The sequence below is a fragment of the Cottoperca gobio genome, chromosome 11 (assembly GCF_900634415.1).
Source record: "Cottoperca gobio chromosome 11, fCotGob3.1, whole genome shotgun sequence".
Taxonomy (NCBI): domain Eukaryota; kingdom Metazoa; phylum Chordata; class Actinopteri; order Perciformes; family Bovichtidae; genus Cottoperca; species Cottoperca gobio.
Window position 1 is genome coordinate 21,450,211 of NC_041365.1, and position 19,286 is coordinate 21,469,496.

General features: G+C 38.8%; 1 protein-coding gene across 2 annotated transcripts; it reads left to right on the forward strand.

Annotated features, from left to right (window-relative positions):
- Positions 1-1,645: 1,645 nt before the first annotated feature.
- On the forward strand, positions 1,646-19,256 carry LOC115015878 (ubiquitin-conjugating enzyme E2 E1). Of its 2 annotated transcripts, none has more exons than XM_029443488.1 (6): positions 1,646-1,751; positions 2,992-3,150; positions 8,760-8,810; positions 17,758-17,890; positions 18,073-18,220; positions 18,764-19,256. In XM_029443488.1, the coding sequence occupies exons 2-6, from the start codon at positions 2,999-3,001 to the stop codon at positions 18,859-18,861; spliced, it is 582 nt and encodes a 193-aa protein (XP_029299348.1). In that variant the 5' UTR covers positions 1,646-1,751; positions 2,992-2,998; the 3' UTR covers positions 18,862-19,256. The 2 variants fall into 2 exon arrangements, with proteins under 2 accessions (XP_029299348.1, XP_029299349.1); XM_029443489.1 differs by lacking the exon at positions 1,646-1,751 and adding an exon at positions 1,822-1,967.
- The last annotated feature ends 30 nt before the right edge of the window (positions 19,257-19,286 follow it).

Genomic DNA, 19,286 nt, shown 5'->3' on the forward strand with positions numbered 1-19,286 from the left:
TGTTGGTGTCTGCTCGGGCTTTTCTCTCCGACTGTGTCGCAAAACCATCAAAGTGGAGCAACAGAGGAAGAGTTCATTACAGCTGACACGTCGGGAGGGGGAGGGGGCGTCCCTCCCTTCCTCCTTCACACACTGGCAGAGGAAGAGTGTGACAGAAAAGCAGAAGTCACTGATGCTTGGATGTGAGTGTAACAAGTGCAATGATGAAGAAGATGAAGATGCAGCTGCAGGACTCACATTCAGTCATTCAAGTCTCAAAGTGTTCTTTAAACTGTCAGATGTTCCGATTACATCTCGCTGCTTTTGTTTCATTTATTTTTGATCATTTTCAAAGAAAATGGTATTTAAAAAAAGTAGCTATACAAAAACATGGAAATTAAAATAAATGTGTGTTAAATAAACTACAGAGTATAATAAAAATATAATACAGAATGCACACGTGAAGAGTCTTTAAATATGTTGCTGGATTATTAAGAGTCAAATTCAAATACAATTAGTATAAAATAGAGAAATCAGTACTATAAATAGAAATTAGTACTTGTACAATTTGTATTTTTATTCTAACACTATATGTTCATGTGCTCCATGTTGCATAGATTGATTTATTAAAAGCAAAACTTGAGGGTTTTTTCTTTGTTTTTGTAATTTTATATTGTGTTATATATGATATGAATGTGTTAATATGTTTTATAAAGATATAAAATGAAGTGTTTGCCCTTCTTAAGAAAGGTCCGGGTAATTTAATGACCTTCTTCTCTAATAAAGTCTCGTGCCAGGTTTCCTCTGACTATAATTTCACTCTTTTGTTTCTGTCAATCTTTGAGTCTCGCGCGTTGTGTAAAAATAAAAAAGATGAGAAGAGATTACAATGTCAGGACGTCTGTCTGCTGCTGGACCAACACTTCCGGCGAGAAGAGGCACGCGTCCAGCGGCTGCGTCAAGTTCTTAATTGTTCACGATAATCCCGGAAAGAAGACGATTGAACCCTTCAAAATAAAAGCGCCAAACTTCAACTCACCACTCAAGCTATTGACAATTATCATATATACTGATTTACATTATATTAGACATCAAATCAAATTTATATAGCCCAATATCACAAATTAAACACTTGTCTCAGTGTGTATGGGGTTATCATTTTACACCAAATAAATATAATAATTTAAAGATTCACACATTTTCTATAAATGTCAAGCATTAACCTAACGTACTGTATACTATGTACAATATTCTTTATCGATGAGTAGCTAATATGTTTTATTAAGATAATAAATGTTAATAATACAAATATTCAATAAAAAATAAAACAACAAAAACAATTGGATAATAGTATTTTTTAAATCTTTGTTTGTTTAGTTTGGAATTTTCTTTGCCATATATCGTAAACTTGGAACAATTGAGCTGTAAATATGGAAATAGTATTGATTAAAATAAGTATTGATAACTTGCAATATAATTTGTGACATTTTGTCAAAATACACTTTTATTCTTGTTTTATTTTTAATTGATTCTGAGCACACATGCTCAGTGTTTTATGGTTACACACTATGCTGTGCTGATACTTACTTCTGCTACTCTTCATCAATCAACTTTATCTTTATTTATTAATTCCGGCTCCATTTCGCTGTGCTTTTATTCTTTTAAATGATGACCGGAAGTGCCGTTTCTCCTCACTGTATGACGCTTGACAGTGGTGCGTCCAGGCGGCGGAGGCACACACACACATAGGCTGTGCACACACACAAAGAAAGGTATCAAATACTAACTATTTGTATTACAGCGCATCAAATTGTTGCAGTGAATGTCATGTGTGTCTTTTGGAGGATGTGGGGTCTTTAAATGTGTCCGTGTTGCCGTCAAAACGAGAATGTAAGAGTCGTTGCATCCTGTGACTGGCTGCACTGAGATCAGCTGCATGTCGACGGATATAGCTTCTGAAAAACCCCGAGGAACCCTCGAAGAGGCCGGTGTGTGTGTGTGTGTGTGTGTGTGTGTGTGTGTGTGTGTGAGAGTGTGTGAGTGTGTGTGTGTGTGTGTTTTGTGCTTTGGCGTTAAAGGGTTAGAAACACGCTGACAGGCTGTGTGTGACTTCATGAGGGGAAAGTTTGAGTCGTCTGGAGATTGTTAAAGGTGTAGTGTTGGGGTTCCCTGCCGACTGCGACATCGCCCCCGTCGATGCATTTCTGCTTTTCCACCCCCGACCTATTCGACTCAATCAAGAGGGTTGTTGTGTGTGTGTGTGTGTGTGTGTGTGTGTGTGTGCGCGTGGGGTCGTGTATCACTCCGTGCTGCCGGGCAGAAGTAGGCCTTTAGCCGAACTATTTCATCAAATCATTTCCTTTGTCGCAGGCTAAAAATAACGCCAGACTGCAAACATTAACGCTGAGAAAGAAAAACCAGCCCCGCCGATAAGTTCCTCATTAAAATCCACACAGTGTTGGTTTTACCTGATGGATCAGTTAACCCGGGTCAACGTCTAGTCCGGACCTGGTGCTTAAAACGACGGAAGCGTCTAAGGAGCCACTGCACCGTGGGATTTATAGATGCGTTCTATAGACGCGATATGTCCCATTTACATGTGTAGAAAGCGGCGTGCAAGATCCCATTAAAGAAAATGTGATTTTAAAGTTTACACGCTTATTGGCGACAGTTTGTGTTAATAACACAGATGAGAGGTGGAGAGCAGCTGATCCTCTGTTAAACCCGGAATCACAGGTGTTCATTTCAATCAAATCTAAACCTAATTTGGTTCACACACCCCACAGCCATTTCTAGTGGAGAAGGAAGGAGCCACATTTTATTGAATTATTAGTGTATTGGACACGTGCCGAATTCTGCAGTTCAACCAGAATATTTATTTTAAGATCTCAAGTCTTGCACAAACTGTAATAATTTACCCTTCAGTTAGTTTTAGCAGTTAGATGCCAGATTATTGAAGTGGGGTTTGGGGCAAAGGTGGTTTTTTTGTTTCTAAATCTGCTCGTTCCCCAGGCTCGGTATGTCGGATGAAGATTCCCGTGCCAGCACCAGCTCTTCCTCTTCTTCATCATCAACTCATCAACTGCAGCCAGATTTAAACACCCCAAAGAAACGAGAAAGCAAAGCCAGCATGAGCAAGACCTCCAAACTCCTCTGTACCAGTGCTAAAAGGTGGGCTTTATGGCTAATATTTAATATTAATCATGTCCAGGTCCGATACATAAAGAAATATACATCAGTCAGATATATAAAGAAATATACATCAGAGTCAGATATATAAAGAAATATACATCAGAGTCTGATATATAAAGAAATATACATCAGAGTCTGATATATAAAGAAATATACATCAGAGTCAGATATATAAAGAAATATACATCAGAGTCAGATATATAAAGAAATATACATCAGAGTCAGATATATAAAGAAATATACATCAGTCAGATATATAAAGAAATATACATCAGAGTCAGATATATAAAGAAATATACATCAGAGTCAGATATATAAAGAAATATACATCAGTCAGATATATAAAGAAATATACATCAGAGTCAGATATATAAAGAATATACATCAGTCAGATATATAAAGAAATATACATCAGAGTCAGATATATAAAGAAATATACATCAGAGTCAGATATATAAAGAAATATACATCAGAGTCAGATATATAAAGAAATATACATCAGAGTCAGATATATAAAGAAATATACATCAGAGTCAGATATATAAAGAAATATACATCAGAGTCAGATATATAAAGAAATATACATCAGAGTCAGATATATAAAGAAATATACATCAGAGTCAGATATATAAGAAATATACATCAGAGTCAGATATATAAAGAAATATACATCAGAGTCAGATATATAAAGAAATATACATCAGAGTCAGATATATAAAGAAATATACATCAGAGTCAGATATATAAAGAAATATACATCAGAGTCAGATATATAAAGAAATATACATCAGAGTCAGATATATAAAGAAATATACATCAGAGTCAGATATATAAAGAAATATACATCAGAGTCAGATATATAAAGAAATATACATCAGAGTCAGATATATAAAGAAATATACATCAGTCAGATATATAAAGAAATATACATCAGAGTCAGATATATAAAGAAATATACATCAGAGTCAGATATATAAAGAAATATACATCAGAGTCAGATATATAAAGAAATATACATCAGAGTCAGATATATAAAGAAATATACATCAGAGTCAGATATATAAAGAAATATACATCAGAGTCAGATATAAAGAAATATACATCAGAGTCAGATATATAAAGAAATATACATCAGAGTCAGATATATAAAGAAATATACATCAGAGTCAGATATATAAAGAAATATACATCAGTCAGATATATAAAGAAATATACATCAGAGTCAGATATATAAAGAAATATACATCAGAGTCAGATATATAAAGAAATATACATCAGTCAGATATATAAAGAAATATACATCAGAGTCAGATATATAAAGAAATATACATCAGAGTCATGATATATAAAGAAATATACATCAGAGTCAGATATATAAAGAAATATACATCAGTCTGATATATAAGAAATATACATCAGTCTGATATATAAAGAAATATACATCAGTCTGATATATAAAGAAATATACATCAGTCAGATATATAAAGAAATATACATCAGAGTCATGATATATAAAGAAATATACATCAGTCAGATATATAAAGAAATATACATCAGTCAGATATATAAGAAATATACATCAGTCAGATATATAAAGAAATATACATCAGTCAGATATATAAAGAAATATACATCAGAGTCAGATATATAAAGAAATATACATCAGTCAGATATATAAAGAAATATACCTCAGAGTCAGATATATAAAGAAATATACATCAGAGTCAGATATATAAAGAAATATACATCAGAGTCAGATATATAAAGAAATATACATCAGAGTCAGATATATAAAGAAATATACATCAGAGTCATGATATATAAAGAAATATACATCAGAGTCAGATATATAAAGAAATATACATCAGTCAGATATATAAAGAAATATACATCAGAGTCAGATATATAAAGAAATATACATCAGAGTCATGATATATAAGAAATATACATCAGAGTCTAGATATATAAAGAAATATACATCAGAGTCTGATATATAAAGAAATATACATCAGAGTCAGATATATAAAGAAATATACATCAGAGTCTGATATATAAAGAAATATACATCAGAGTCTGATATATAAAGAAATATACATCAGTCAGATATATAAAGAAATATACCATCAGAGTCCTGATATATAAAGAAATATACATCAGAGTCTGATATATAAAGAAATATACATCAGTCAGATATATAAAGAAATATACATCAGAGTCTGATATATAAAGAAATATACATCAGAGTCTGATATATAAAGAAATATACATCAGTCAGATATATAAAGAAATATACATCAGAGTCTGATATATAAAGAAATATACATCAGTCTATATATAAAAATATACATCAGTCATATATAAAGAATATACATCAGAGTCAGATATATAAAGAAATATACATCAGAGTCAGATATATAAAGAAATATACATCAAGTCAGATATATAAAGAAATATACATCGAGTCAGATATATAAAGAAATATACATCAGAGTCAGATATATAAAGAAATATACATCAGAGTCAGATATATAAAGAAATATACATCAGAGTCAGATATATAAAGAAATATACATCAGAGTCAGATATATAAAGAAATATACATCAGAGTCAGATATATAAAGAAATATACATCAGAGTCAGATATATAAAGAAATATACATCAGAGTCAGATATATAAAGAAATATACATCAGAGTCATGATATATAAAGAAATATACATCAGAGTCTGATATATAAAGAAATATACATCAGAGTCAGATATATAAAGAAATATACATCAGTCAGATATATAAAGAAATATACATCAGAGTCTGATATATAAAGAAATATACATCAGAGTCTGATATATAAAGAAATATACATCAGTCAGATATATAAAGAAATATACATCAGTCTGATATATAAAGAAATATACATCAGAGTCAGATATATAAAGAAATATACATCAGAGTCAGATATATAAAGAAATATACATCAGAGTCAGATATATAAAGAAATATACATCAGAGTCAGATATATAAAGAAATATACATCAGAGTCAGATATATAAAGAAATATACATCAGAGTCAGATATATAAAGAAATATACATCAGAGTCAGATATATAAAGAAATATACATCAGAGTCAGATATATAAAGAAATATACATCAGAGTCAGATATATAAAGAAATATACATCAGAGTCAGATATATAAAGAAATATACATCAGAGTCAGATATATAAAGAAATATACATCAGAGTCTGATATATAAAGAAATATACATCAGTCAGATATATAAAGAAATATACATCAGTCAGATATATAAAGAAATATACATCAGAGTCTGATATATAAAGAAATATACATCAGAGTCTGATATATAAAGAAATATACATCAGAGTCTGATATATAAAGAAATATACATCAGAGTCTGATATATAAAGAAATATACATCAGAGTCTGATATATAAAGAAATATACATCAGAGTCAGATATATAAAGAAATATACATCAGAGTCAGATATATAAAGAAATATACATCAGTCAGATATATAAAGAAATATACATCAGAGTCTGATATATAAAGAAATATACATCAGAGTCTGATATATAAAGAAATATACATCAGTCAGATATATAAAGAAATATACATCAGTCAGATATATAAGAAATATACATCAGAGTCAGATATATAAAGAAATATACATCAGAGTCAGATATATAAAGAAATATACATCAGTCAGATATATAAAGAAATATACATCAGAGTCAGATATATAAAGAAATATACATCAGAGTCAGATATATAAAGAAATATACATCAGTCAGATATATAAAGAAATATACATCAGTCAGATATATAAAGAAATATACATCAAAGAATATACAGTCAGATATATAAAGAAATATACATCAGAGTCAGATATATAAAGAAATATACATCAGGTCAGATATATAAAGAAATATACATCAGAGTCAGATATATAAAGAAATATACATCAGAGTCAGATATATAAGAAATATACATCAGAGTCTGATATATAAAGAAATATACATCAGAGTCAGATATATAAAGAAATATACATCAGTCAGATATATAAAGAAATATACATCAGTCAGATATATAAAGAAATATACATCAGAGTCTGATATATAAAGAAATATACATCAGAGTCAGATATATAAAGAAATATACATCAGAGTCAGATATATAAAGAAATATACATCAGAGTCAGATATATAAAGAAATATACATCAGAGTCTGATATATAAAGAAATATACATCAGAGTCTGATATATAAAGAAATATACATCAGAGTCTGATATATAAAGAAATATACATCAGTCAGATATATAAAGAAATATACATCAGAGTCAGATATATAAAGAAATATACATCAGAGTCTGATATATAAAGAAATATACATCAGTCAGATATATAAAGAAATATACATCAGTCAGATATATAAAGAAATATACATCAGAGTCTGATATATAAAGAAATATACATCAGAGTCAGATATATAAAGAAATATACATCAGTCAGATATATAAAGAAATATACATCAGAGTCAGATATATAAAGAAATATACATCAGAGTCAGATATATAAAGAAATATACATCAGAGTCTGATATATAAAGAAATATACATCAGTCAGATATATAAAGAAATATACATCAGTCTGATATATAAAGAAATATACATCAGTCAGATATATAAAGAAATATACATCAGTCAGATATATAAAGAAATATACATCAGAGTCTGATATATAAAGAAATATACATCAGAGTCAGATATATAAAGAAATATACATCAGTCAGATATATAAAGAAATATACATCAGTCAGATATATAAAGAAATATACATCAGAGTCAGATATATAAAGAAATATACATCAGTCAGATATATAAAGAAATATACATCAGAGTCAGATATATAAAGAAATATACATCAGAGTCTGATATATAAAGAAATATACATCAGTCAGATATATAAAGAAATATACATCAGTCTGATATATAAAGAAATATACATCAGAGTCAGATATATAAAGAAATATACATCAGAGTCAGATATATAAAGAAATATACATCAGAGTCAGATATATAAAGAAATATACATCAGTCAGATATATAAAGAAATATACATCAGAGTCAGATATATAAAGAAATATACATCAGTCAGATATATAAAGAAATATACATCAGTCAGATATATAAAGAAATATACATCAGAGTCAGATATATAAAGAAATATACATCAGTGTAATTGACGTATTAAAAACAGCTTTAATGAGTGAAGATGTAGAAGATCAGAGTGACGTCTCTGCACCAGATGTGGAACGTGACTTTGAGGAAATAAATTGTAGAAATTTGACATTTTTCGAGCCAAGAGATTAAAATAAAGAGGATTCTGTTGAGCGTCCTCCAACGTGTAACAGTTCTGTGTTTTCTTTCCAACACAGTCGTTGCCTGACTCCTGAACGTTGTAGTTTTCCACAGAATAATGTTTAACTCAGTCGTTCATTCACTGCCTTCATCCACTCAGGAGTTTTGATCTGCAGTTTGTTTAATCCACTTTTATGTTCTTTGCTTTTGCAGAATTCAGAAGGAGCTGGCGGACATCACTTTGGATCCTCCACCAAACTGCAGGTGAGTGAATGATTTTAATGTGGCTCATTGACGTGAGGTCGTTTCTTTTTAAACAGGACATAGATATTAATGCAAAGTAGTCCATGTGGGCGAAGGTCTCTTCGTCTTTGCGCCACAATGGAAACGTCTTCTGTGCTTCGCTGCCTGAATGTCTAAGAAGAGAAACGATGATGAAGGTCATGACGGACTGAAAGCTTCGCTGCACGCTTTAGTTCATGTTGGAGGACGAGCGTACATCTGCTCTTTATTGGTACTGAAACATCAAATGTTTGGTGTTTTTGTTTTTAGAATATTTGAAGTTCTTGTGCAGCTGCTTGTATTTAGAAAGCAGTTCATATTCACGGCGCTGGTTCGACGACAGCTGTTCAAGTGTCTGCTGCTGCGCGAGGACGCGGCGGCGGCGGCTGCTGCTGCGCGAGGACGCGGCGGCGGTGGTGGCGGCTGCTGCTGCGCGAGGACGCGGCTGCGGCTGCTGATGCACGCGGTGGCGGCTGCTGCTGCGCGAGGACGCGGCTGCTGATGCACGCGGTGGCGGCTGCTGCGCGAGGACGCGGCTGCTGATGCGCGAGGACGCGGCGGCTGCTGCGCGAGGACGCGGCGGCTGCTGCGCGAGGACGTGGCGGCGGCTGCTGCGCGAGGACGTGGCGGCGGCTGCTGCGCGAGGACGCGGCGGCGGCGGCTGCTGCTGCTGCGCGAGGACGCGGCGGCTGCTGCGCGAGGACGCGGCGGCTGCTGCGCGAGGACGCGGCGGCTGCTGCGCGAGGACGCGGCGGCGGCTGCGTGAGGTATTCAGTAACGATCGCTAAACACCGAGTGTGATTGTCACGTCCCCCTGAAGAGGTCTGTTCATTGTTCTCACCTGGCCACATGAACATCACAAGGAAACGCTTCAGTGTTGAGATGAACGTGTCCTAACGTGCTGATGAGACGTTTATCTCCCGTCTCTGCAGCGGCGAGCAGAAAAGCTTAATCTCTTCATTTTGTCTCCATTCAGCAGCGCATGCACAAAGGAGTTCTTCAGTGGATTTCTCGTCTCTCCGCTTCATTACGCTCAGAATCTGCTCATTAGGGTTTGAATGCAGCGGCCGGCTCCGCCTTGCAGATGCTGCCTAATGGATTACACATCGATGAGTCAGCGGGTTGTTGTCTCATTTCTCTTGAGGTTGTTTTAAAACGGACACTGACGGATGAAGAAAAGACTCCTGACTGTTTTCCATTATAGTCTTTGCTTTATGAGGAAGTCTTTTATCTGTTTATCAAAATCCAATTATACTCTCCACAGGGCAGCCTTTATCTTTCTGCTTCCTTGTTGCCACTAAAGTGTGAAGTGCAGAACACAGCCCCCCTTCCCCCCCCCACCAGATACTTTATTTATTGCTCTCTTCCTGCCTCGCCCTCGTGTCTCCTCTCGTCCTCGTGTCTCCTCTCGCCCTCGTGTCTCCTCTCGCCCTCGCCTCGTGTCTCCTCTCGCCCTCGTGTCTCCTCTCGCCCTCGTGTCTCCTCTCGCCCTCCTGTCTCCTCTCGCCCTCCTGTCTCCTCTCGCCCTCCTGTCTCCTCTCGCCCTCCTGTCTCCTCTCGCCCTCGTGTCTCCTCTCGCCCTCGTGTCTCCTCTCGCCCTCGTGTCCTTCAGACCTCCTGTTCAGATGTCGACCTCGGGTGTCCGACACATTCCTCACATTCCTGCGTCGTTCTCCTGACGGTTGCAGAAAGTTAGAAGCAGAGTAATTATTGCTTAGTGCGGTCGGACAGAGCGCGTGTGTGTGTGTGTGTGTGTTGAGCGTGCGTTGAGCGTGTGTATTTCTTGATGGTGTTTTGTGTGTTGTGTGTGTTTCTATATGTAGTTCATAAAGTGAACTTCATTATGTTCCTCGCTGTTTGCATTAATAAGTTTCTGTTCATGTTTTCATGTTGGTCGTTCGTTCTGCTTCATAATGAATCTGATTCTTTAAGACAGATCAGCTGTGATCTTTGTCTCCGGAGGAACACGACCACATGATGTTCCTCCTGCTCGTAAAGCTCTGAAACAGCATTTGAAGGATGATTGCCACTGTATTAAATTGTGGGGGGGGGGGGGGAGTCTCATCGGCACTCAAGTGAAGTGGAGTCATTACATTGTCTCAGTCAGGCAGCTTATTACACTGTTACTCGCTGTCATCACAGTGTGTGTGTGTGTGTGTGTGTGTGTGTGTGTGTGTGTGTGTGTGTGTGTGTGTGTGTGTGTGTGTGTGTGTGTGTGTGTGTGTGTGTGTGTGTGTGTGTGTGTGTGTGTGTTTCTCTCTCTTTTATGATCCTTTGTGAAGCTTTTACACTGAAAATCTTATTTTTGCTAAGAAAGCAAAACATTTAATCTCTTTTGTTTTGAGTTGTGTAAAAGTGTCCAACACGCTGACACTCACATTTAATGCAATAACCACATTCCAGATGTGGAAACAACTGTCCTGGCAGGGGACTGCTAATAAACTGCTCACACCACAAGCGCTCCGTCTGTGCCAAGAATAGATATTGTATCATTTCCCTCGGACTGGAGCGGCCTGAGGTTTCTCTCGCCTGACAACAGACACGTTTCACATTCACAGACGAGCCTCAGAGAGAGCCCGGGCTTCCTCCCCGCCCGCCTCCGTCTGTCCGCCGCACACAAAGGCTCCCCAGTGCTTTGTGTGGGGTAATACGCCATGCTATCACTGGTGTCATTCACTTCAATATCAGGGGGGGGGGGGCTTCTTCTGCCACCTCTGTGTGCGCACGCTGCTGCTGCCGCAGGAGGAGCGCTGACATTTCAGCCGTTTCATTCTTTCTAAGCCTTTAACCTTTCAAACAGGCACACGGCGCTTTGCACACAAGCGTCTCCTGCAGCCGGCGGAGGACAGACGTTCACTGAAGACTTCTCCGTTTGCCTTTTTATTCAATCAAATTCTCATATTTGACTTTGGCTGTTTAAACCAGGCTGATTGTATTTCAGCTTGTTTCTTTGAAAGCACGTTGAACCTCCAGCTGTTGTGTTCTATAAATACACTTCTCTCACTGCAGCACAATAAGCTCCAACATTTACTCTTAAAGGTTAAATCTGCAACTTTCCCCCTGAAACACTAAACTGCTGCACTGGGAGCTGAAGGGCTGGACCCCCCCCCCCCCCCACACGCTTTAACAAACACGCAGGACAACAAGATAAACTAATTGATGGTGTTTGAATGGAGCGATCACAAGGCGCCGCGTTGGAATAATAACGTTCCTGTTCTTCAGTATTGTGTCAATGCAACGTTAATATCTGCCCACACGGATACTGATCACCGATCAGATTTAAGAACCGACGTCACAATAAGTGCAGAACACCAACACGGGGGCGTTAGCGCTGCACAGAGATTACAGTCGTGAAGTCTCACATGTCTCTGATGGACCACGTGCACACACAATCCTAAAGTCTCCGCCGGCACCCCGAGGTTGTCCGTCCCTCCCGTCCTGGTGAACTCGAGATCTCAGGAAGGCCTGCAGGCAGTTTCTAGTTTGTTCCAGACGTTCACTTGGACTCGAGGATGAACGGACTAGATCTTGGAAGTCAAAGGTCAAAGATTTTGGCCTTAACTTAAGAATTCACATGTTGGTCGAGGCAAACACCTGATTCTAGGTTTCTACAGGAATTCTCTTTATACAGAGAGATAGAGATGGATCTATAGATAGAGATGGATCTATAGATATAGAGATGGATCTATAGATATAGAGATGGATCTATAGAGATAGAGATGGATCTATAGAGATAGAGATGGATCTATAGAGATAGATCTATAGAGATGGATCTATAGAGATAGAGATGGATCTATAGAGATAGAGATGGATCTATAGAGATAGATCTATAGAGATGGATCTATAGATATAGAGATGGATCTATAGAGATAGAGATGGATCTATAGAGATAGAGATGGATCTATAGAGATAGAGATGGATCTATAGAGATAGATCTATAGAGATGATCTATAGATATAGAGATGGATCTATAGATATAGAGATGGATCTATAGATATAGATGGATCTATAGCTAGAGAGATGGATCTATAGCTAGAGAGATGGATATATAGCTAGAGAGATGGATCTATAGATAGAGATGGATCTATAGATAGAGAGATGGATCTATAGATAGAGAGATGGATCTATAGATATAGAGATGGATCTATAGATATAGAGATGGATCTATAGATAGAGAGATGGATCAATAGATATAGAGATGGATCAATAGATATAGAGATGGATCAATAGATATAGAGATGGATCTATAGATATAGAGATGGATCTATAGATATAGAGAGATCTATAGATAGAGAGATGGATCTATAGATATAGAGATGGATCTATAGAGATGGAGAGATCTATAGATAGAGAGATCTATAGATAGAGAGATGGATCTATAGATAGAGAGATGGATCTATGGATATAGAGATGGATCTATGGATATAGAGATGGATCTATAGATAGAGAGATGGATTCTATAGATAGAGAGATGGATCTATAGATAGAGAGATGGATCTATAGATAGAGAGATGGATCGATAGATATAGAGATGGATCTATGGATATAGAGATGGATCTATAGATAGAGAGATGGATCGATAGATATAGAGATGGATCGATAGATATAGAGATGGATCTATGGATATAGAGATGGATCTATAGATATAGAGATGGATCTATGGATATAGAGATGGATCTATAGAGATGGATCTATAGATAGAGATGGATCTATAGATATAGAGAGATCTATAGATATAGAGATGGATCTATAGATAGAGAGATGGATCTATAGATATAGAGAGATCTATAGATAGAGAAATGGATCTATAGATAGAGAGATGATCTATAGATAGAGAGATGGATCTATAGATAGAGAGATGGATCTATAGATATAGAGAGATCTATAGATAGAGATGGATCTATAGATATAGAGATGGATCTATGGATAGAGAGATGGATCTATAGATATAGAGATGGATCTATAGATATAGAGAGATCTATAGATAGAGAGATGGATCTATAGATATAGAGATGGATCTATAGATATAGAGATGGATCTATAGATATAGAGATGGATATATGGATATAGAGATGGATCTATAGATATAGAGAGATCTATAGATAGAGAGATGGATCTATAGATATAGAGATGGATCTATAGATATAGAGATGGATCTATAGATATAGAGATGGATATATGGATAGAGAGATGGATCTATAGATATAGAGAGATCTATAGATCCATCTCTATATCTATAGATATAGAGAGATCTATAGATATAGATCTATAGAGATAGAGATGGATCTATAGAGATATATAGGTCCATAAATATTTGGACATCGACACCATGTTCATTATGTTGGCTCTGTACATCCAGATCAGATGAACGGTGGAGGAACTACAACACATCGTATACGTGGTATACAATTGGCTGCTCAGCTGTTCCATGGCCAGGTGTGTGTTGTTTCCTCGTTAGTTCACATACAAGGAGCAGATAAAAGGTCTGGAGTTCATTTCAAGTGTGGTATTTGCTTTTGGAATGTGTTGAGGTCAACTCTCAGTATGAAGTCTAAAGAGCTGTCACTATCAGTGAAGCAGGACATCGTTAGGCTGAACCATCAAAACAAACCCATCAGAGAAATAACAAACATTAGGTGTGGCCAAATCAGCTGTTTGGTACATTCTTAAAAAGAAAGAACGCACTGGTGAGCTCAGCAACACCAAAACATCTTGAAGACCACGGAAGACGACTGTGGTGGATGACAGAAGGATTCTTCTCCTGGTGAAGAAACAGCCCTTCACAACAGTTCAGATCAAGAACTCTCTCCAGGAGGTCCAGTGGGTGTATCTGTGTCAAAGTGAACAATGAAGAGAAGACTTCACCAGAGTAAATACAGAGGGTTCACCACACCATGTCAACCATTGGTGAGCCTCAACAACAGCAAGACCAGATTAGAGTTTGCTAAGACACATCTAAAAAAGCCTGTAAAGTTCTGGAACAACATCCTGTGGACAGATGAGACAAAGATCAACTTGTACCAGAATGATGGGAAGAGAAGAGTATGGAGAAGGAACTGCTCATGATCCAGAGCACACCACCTCATCAGTGAAGCATGGTGGTGGTGGTCGTGTTATGGCGTGGGCATGTATGGCTGCCAATGGAACTGGTTCTTGTATTTATTGATGATGTGACTGCTGATGAACTCTGAAGTGTTTTGTATATTATCTGCTCATATTCAGCCAAATGCTTCAGAACTCATTGGACGGCGCTTCACAGTGCAGATGGACAATGACCCAAAGCGTAACTGCGAAAGCAACCAAAGAGTTCTTTAAGGCAAAGAAGTGGAATGTTCTGCAATGGACAAGTCAGTCACCTGACCTGAATCCAAGCATTTCACTTGCTGAAGACAGAACTGAAGGGAAACTGCCCAAAGAACAAGCAGGAAGTGAAGACAGCTGCAGTGGAGGCCTGGAAGAGCATCACCAGGGACCGAACCAGAGTCTGCTGATGTCTCTGGGTTCCAGACTTCAGGCTGTCGTTGACTGCAAAGGATTCTCAACCAAATATTAAAAGTGACAATTTGATTTATGATTATGTTACTTTGTCCAATTACTTTTTAAAAAGGGGATACCACGTATACGATGTGTTGTAGTTCCTCCACCGTTCATCTGATCTGGATGTAAATACCCTCAAATTAAAGCTGGAAGTCTGCACTTAAAACATGTTTGTTTAATTTCAAGTCCATGGTGGTCGTGTACAGAGCCAACATGATGAACATGGTGTCGATGTCCAAATATTTATGGACCTAACTGTATATAGATCATCACTTCAGTCTGTTCTCTTTTATGATGCTGCCATATTTAGATTTTCTGATGTTCTAGCTGCTCAGTATCAGTGTGCAGTGTTAGCGTGGAGCTACCCGTGTGAATGTGACAGCGTGCGTCTGTTACACACAGCATATGTAACGTGTGATCACATTATGAGATGCAATCAAAGAAATGTCTTCAATATAACACGAAGGATATCAAGAGTTCTGTAGTTCACCAACAAAACACTTGATGTACAAACTTATATGTGGAGCAGCTTTGTACCACACACACACACACACACACACTCCTGTAGCTGCTCCACGTGTCAGTGTGTGGAGGATCGTTTGTATGAATGTAAATAGTTAGTAAAGTATTCTCCTCTCAAACACTATTGATCCTACAAGATGCATCTTCCTACAGAAGTGTTCTCCATCCTGCCGTCACTCACTACCTCACACGGCTCGTTTCATTATCGATGCATCCACTGCTTCATCGATGAACATGAGAAGATGGTAGAACATGCACATTGTGACGTCTTTTTATTGCTGCTATTGTCTGAAATCGTGAGATATAACTTGTAAGTGTAACATTTGTGAAGCTGGAAGCAGCAGGTTGTTTCTCTGGTGCCGCTCGGGACTTAGTGAAGTCTCGCTTTATGAATCTGGACAGTTTTACATCTGGCGGTGCAGACGTCTGTGAGCTGCCTGGATTAGTGACACGGGTTCAGACTCCCGACATGTGCACGCTCTTCATCAGCCGTGATGAAGAGCGTGCAGCGTCCGCTTCTTTTCTGCCTGACCTTTCCCTCTTCTGGTCCCTCGCAGCATCAGCAGCTGATCATCACAGCAGCTGATCAGCAGCTGATCATCACAGCAGCTGATCATCACAGCAGCTGATCAGCAGCTGATCATCAGCTGATCATCACAGCAGCTGATCATCACAGCAGCTGATCATCACAGCAGCTGATCATAGCAGCTGATCACAGCAGCAGCTGATCATCACAGCAGCAGCTGATCATCACAGCAGCAGCTGATCATCACAGCAGCAGCTGATCGCTGATCATCACAGCAGCAGCTGATCATCACAGCAGCAGCTGATCATCACAGCAGCTGATCATCACAGCAGCTGCTGATCATCACAGCAGCAGCTGATCATCACAGCAGCAGCTGATCATCACAGCAGCAGCTGATCATCACAGCAGCAGCTGATCATCACAGCAGCAGCTGATCGCTGATCATCACAGCAGCAGCTGATCATCACAGCAGCTGATCATCACAGCAGCTGTGCAGACTGACTGCATTTGTGCTTTAAGAGGTCATTTGAAAATGAAGGTGTAGTCGGGACGCTTTATCGAGCAGGCGGTGAAAACATCTCCAAATGATCTGTTGCTTCTCTTCCCTCTGCGGCGCTATAATGAGTTACCAACATGAGTGACTACAGCGACTGCAACACATCAGAGAGAAGCTCATTTAGAAGAGCAGCAGCAGAATGAGCCTCCGCACAGAAGAAGAGTCTGAATCTGGCTACACTTCAGGGCTCATCAGGTCGGGGGGGTACGGGGAAATATGGGCGGCAGCAGACACGTTTTAACTTCTCATTATGAAGTAAATGTTGCACAATGTCTGACGGTAGAGTCATGCGCTAATGTTCCCCGTGAGATCTCCTGTGGAAGGCAGCGCGTGGAACAGGAAGAGCAACTTCTGTTCACGTCACTACGTGTCCAGACTTACCTGCTCTGCACCTTCCTCGCTAGCAGAAATGGCCGACGGAGGAACAACCGGTGTTGCTGGTAGTTGCAGCGGCTCTGTGATGAAAGCGATCTTAGTGGCGGCGCCGACAGTAATAGCACTTAGCAGAGGAGCGTCCAGGTCTTGAGCTTGTTAGTCACGTACGCTGCTTTACTGTTAGAACTTAACGTATTGAACTATTGACACATACTGAATGTTCTTCTTCTTCTTCACTCTGTGTGTCAAATGATTCACATGTCGAAGACTTTAAACTGCTGCTGAGTTTCTATCATCCCAGAGACTGATGAACAGTCACATGACCAGAATAATGTTAAGGTGGGACTAAAGAGGTTCCCCCCCGTGTGCGTCCACATGTTAATGTAGAATCAATGTGTCCCGTGTCCCCACAGTGCCGGTCCCAAAGGAGACAACATCTATGAGTGGAGGTCGACCATCCTGGGCCCTCCAGGCTCCGCGTACGAGGGAGGAGTGTTCTTCCTGGACATCGGCTTCTCTCCAGACTACCCCTTCAAACCTCCCAAGGTGAGTCCAGCTGGCTCCATTTCAAAGAGGTGTCTGTCACATATCCTCCACTAGAGGGCACCCTTACACTTGCAATGCAGCTTAATTCAATCATCAGCTCCGGCTCAGTGGGTCTGATGTTTGAGTCGATCACATCTTTGTGTAGTTTCACGCACCAGACTCATCTTGTCTCGTGTGTCCAGGTGACTTTCCGTACGAGGATCTATCACTGCAACATCAACAGTCAGGGCGTCATCTGCCTGGACATCCTGAAGGACAACTGGAGTCCTGCCCTCACCATCTCCAAGGTCCTGCTGTCCATCTGCTCCCTGCTCACTGACTGCAACCCTGGTGAGAGCTCTCACACACACACGTACACACACACGTACACACACGTACACACACACATACACACACGTACACACACACACACACACGTACGTACACACACGTACACACATACACACACACGTACACACACACACACACACGTACACACACACGTGTACACACACACACACACACACTTACACACACACTCACACTCTCACACACACACACTTACACACGTACACACACACGTACACACACACACACGTACACACACACACACGTACAAACACACACGCACACACACACGTACACACACGCACGCGCGCGCACACACGTACACACACACGTACACACACACGTACACACACACGTACACACACACACACGTACACACACACACACGTACAAACACACACGCACACACACACGTACACACACGCACGCGCGCGCACACACGTACACACACACGTACACACACACGTACACACACACACGTACACACACACACGTACACACACACACACGTGAAAGTGATGTTTGATGTTTTGTTTGTGTGCACAGCCGACCCTCTGGTTGGAAGCATCGCCACACAGTACACAACAAACAGACCTGAACACGACAGGATAGCCAAACAGTGGACCAAACGCTACGCCACATAATCACCAGAGGAGCTGCAGGTTGGATGACTCGGGGATGTGGGGGGGGGGGGTTGAAGTCTTAACTCCTGACATTTTGTTGTTTGTTGTATTTTTTTAAGTTATCTCCGGCCCAACTATAATCAGGCAATAATGCGTTTAGTGTTTTCTCCTTTGAATTTTTAGCTTGTGCTTGAAGACAATAAAACTAAACTGCTTGATGAAACGTCGCAGCATGACTCCCACTCAACTATGTTGGTGTAAGTTCTCACTTGTGTTCTCCCAGTCTTTGGAAAGGTGTTTCACACACGTAGCTGTGTTTAGATATGGATGGATATTGGTTGTGATTTGTGTTCTGTACTGATATAAGAAGCTGTTCTGTTTCTCCCTTAAGAATTAAACATGACCAACTGAAAGCCTCGGACTGTTTGATCATTTCCAGGAAAGAA

Coding starts and splice junctions, on each gene's coding strand:
- LOC115015878 (XM_029443488.1), top strand. CDS start 2,999: ATGTCGGATGAAGATTCCCGTGCCAGCACCAGCTCTTCCTCTTCTTCA. Junction 3,151..8,759: donor CTCTGTACCAGTGCTAAAAG/GTGGGCTTTATG, acceptor TTGCTTTTGCAG/AATTCAGAAGGAGCTGGCGG. Junction 17,891..18,072: donor ACCCCTTCAAACCTCCCAAG/GTGAGTCCAGCT, acceptor TCGTGTGTCCAG/GTGACTTTCCGTACGAGGAT.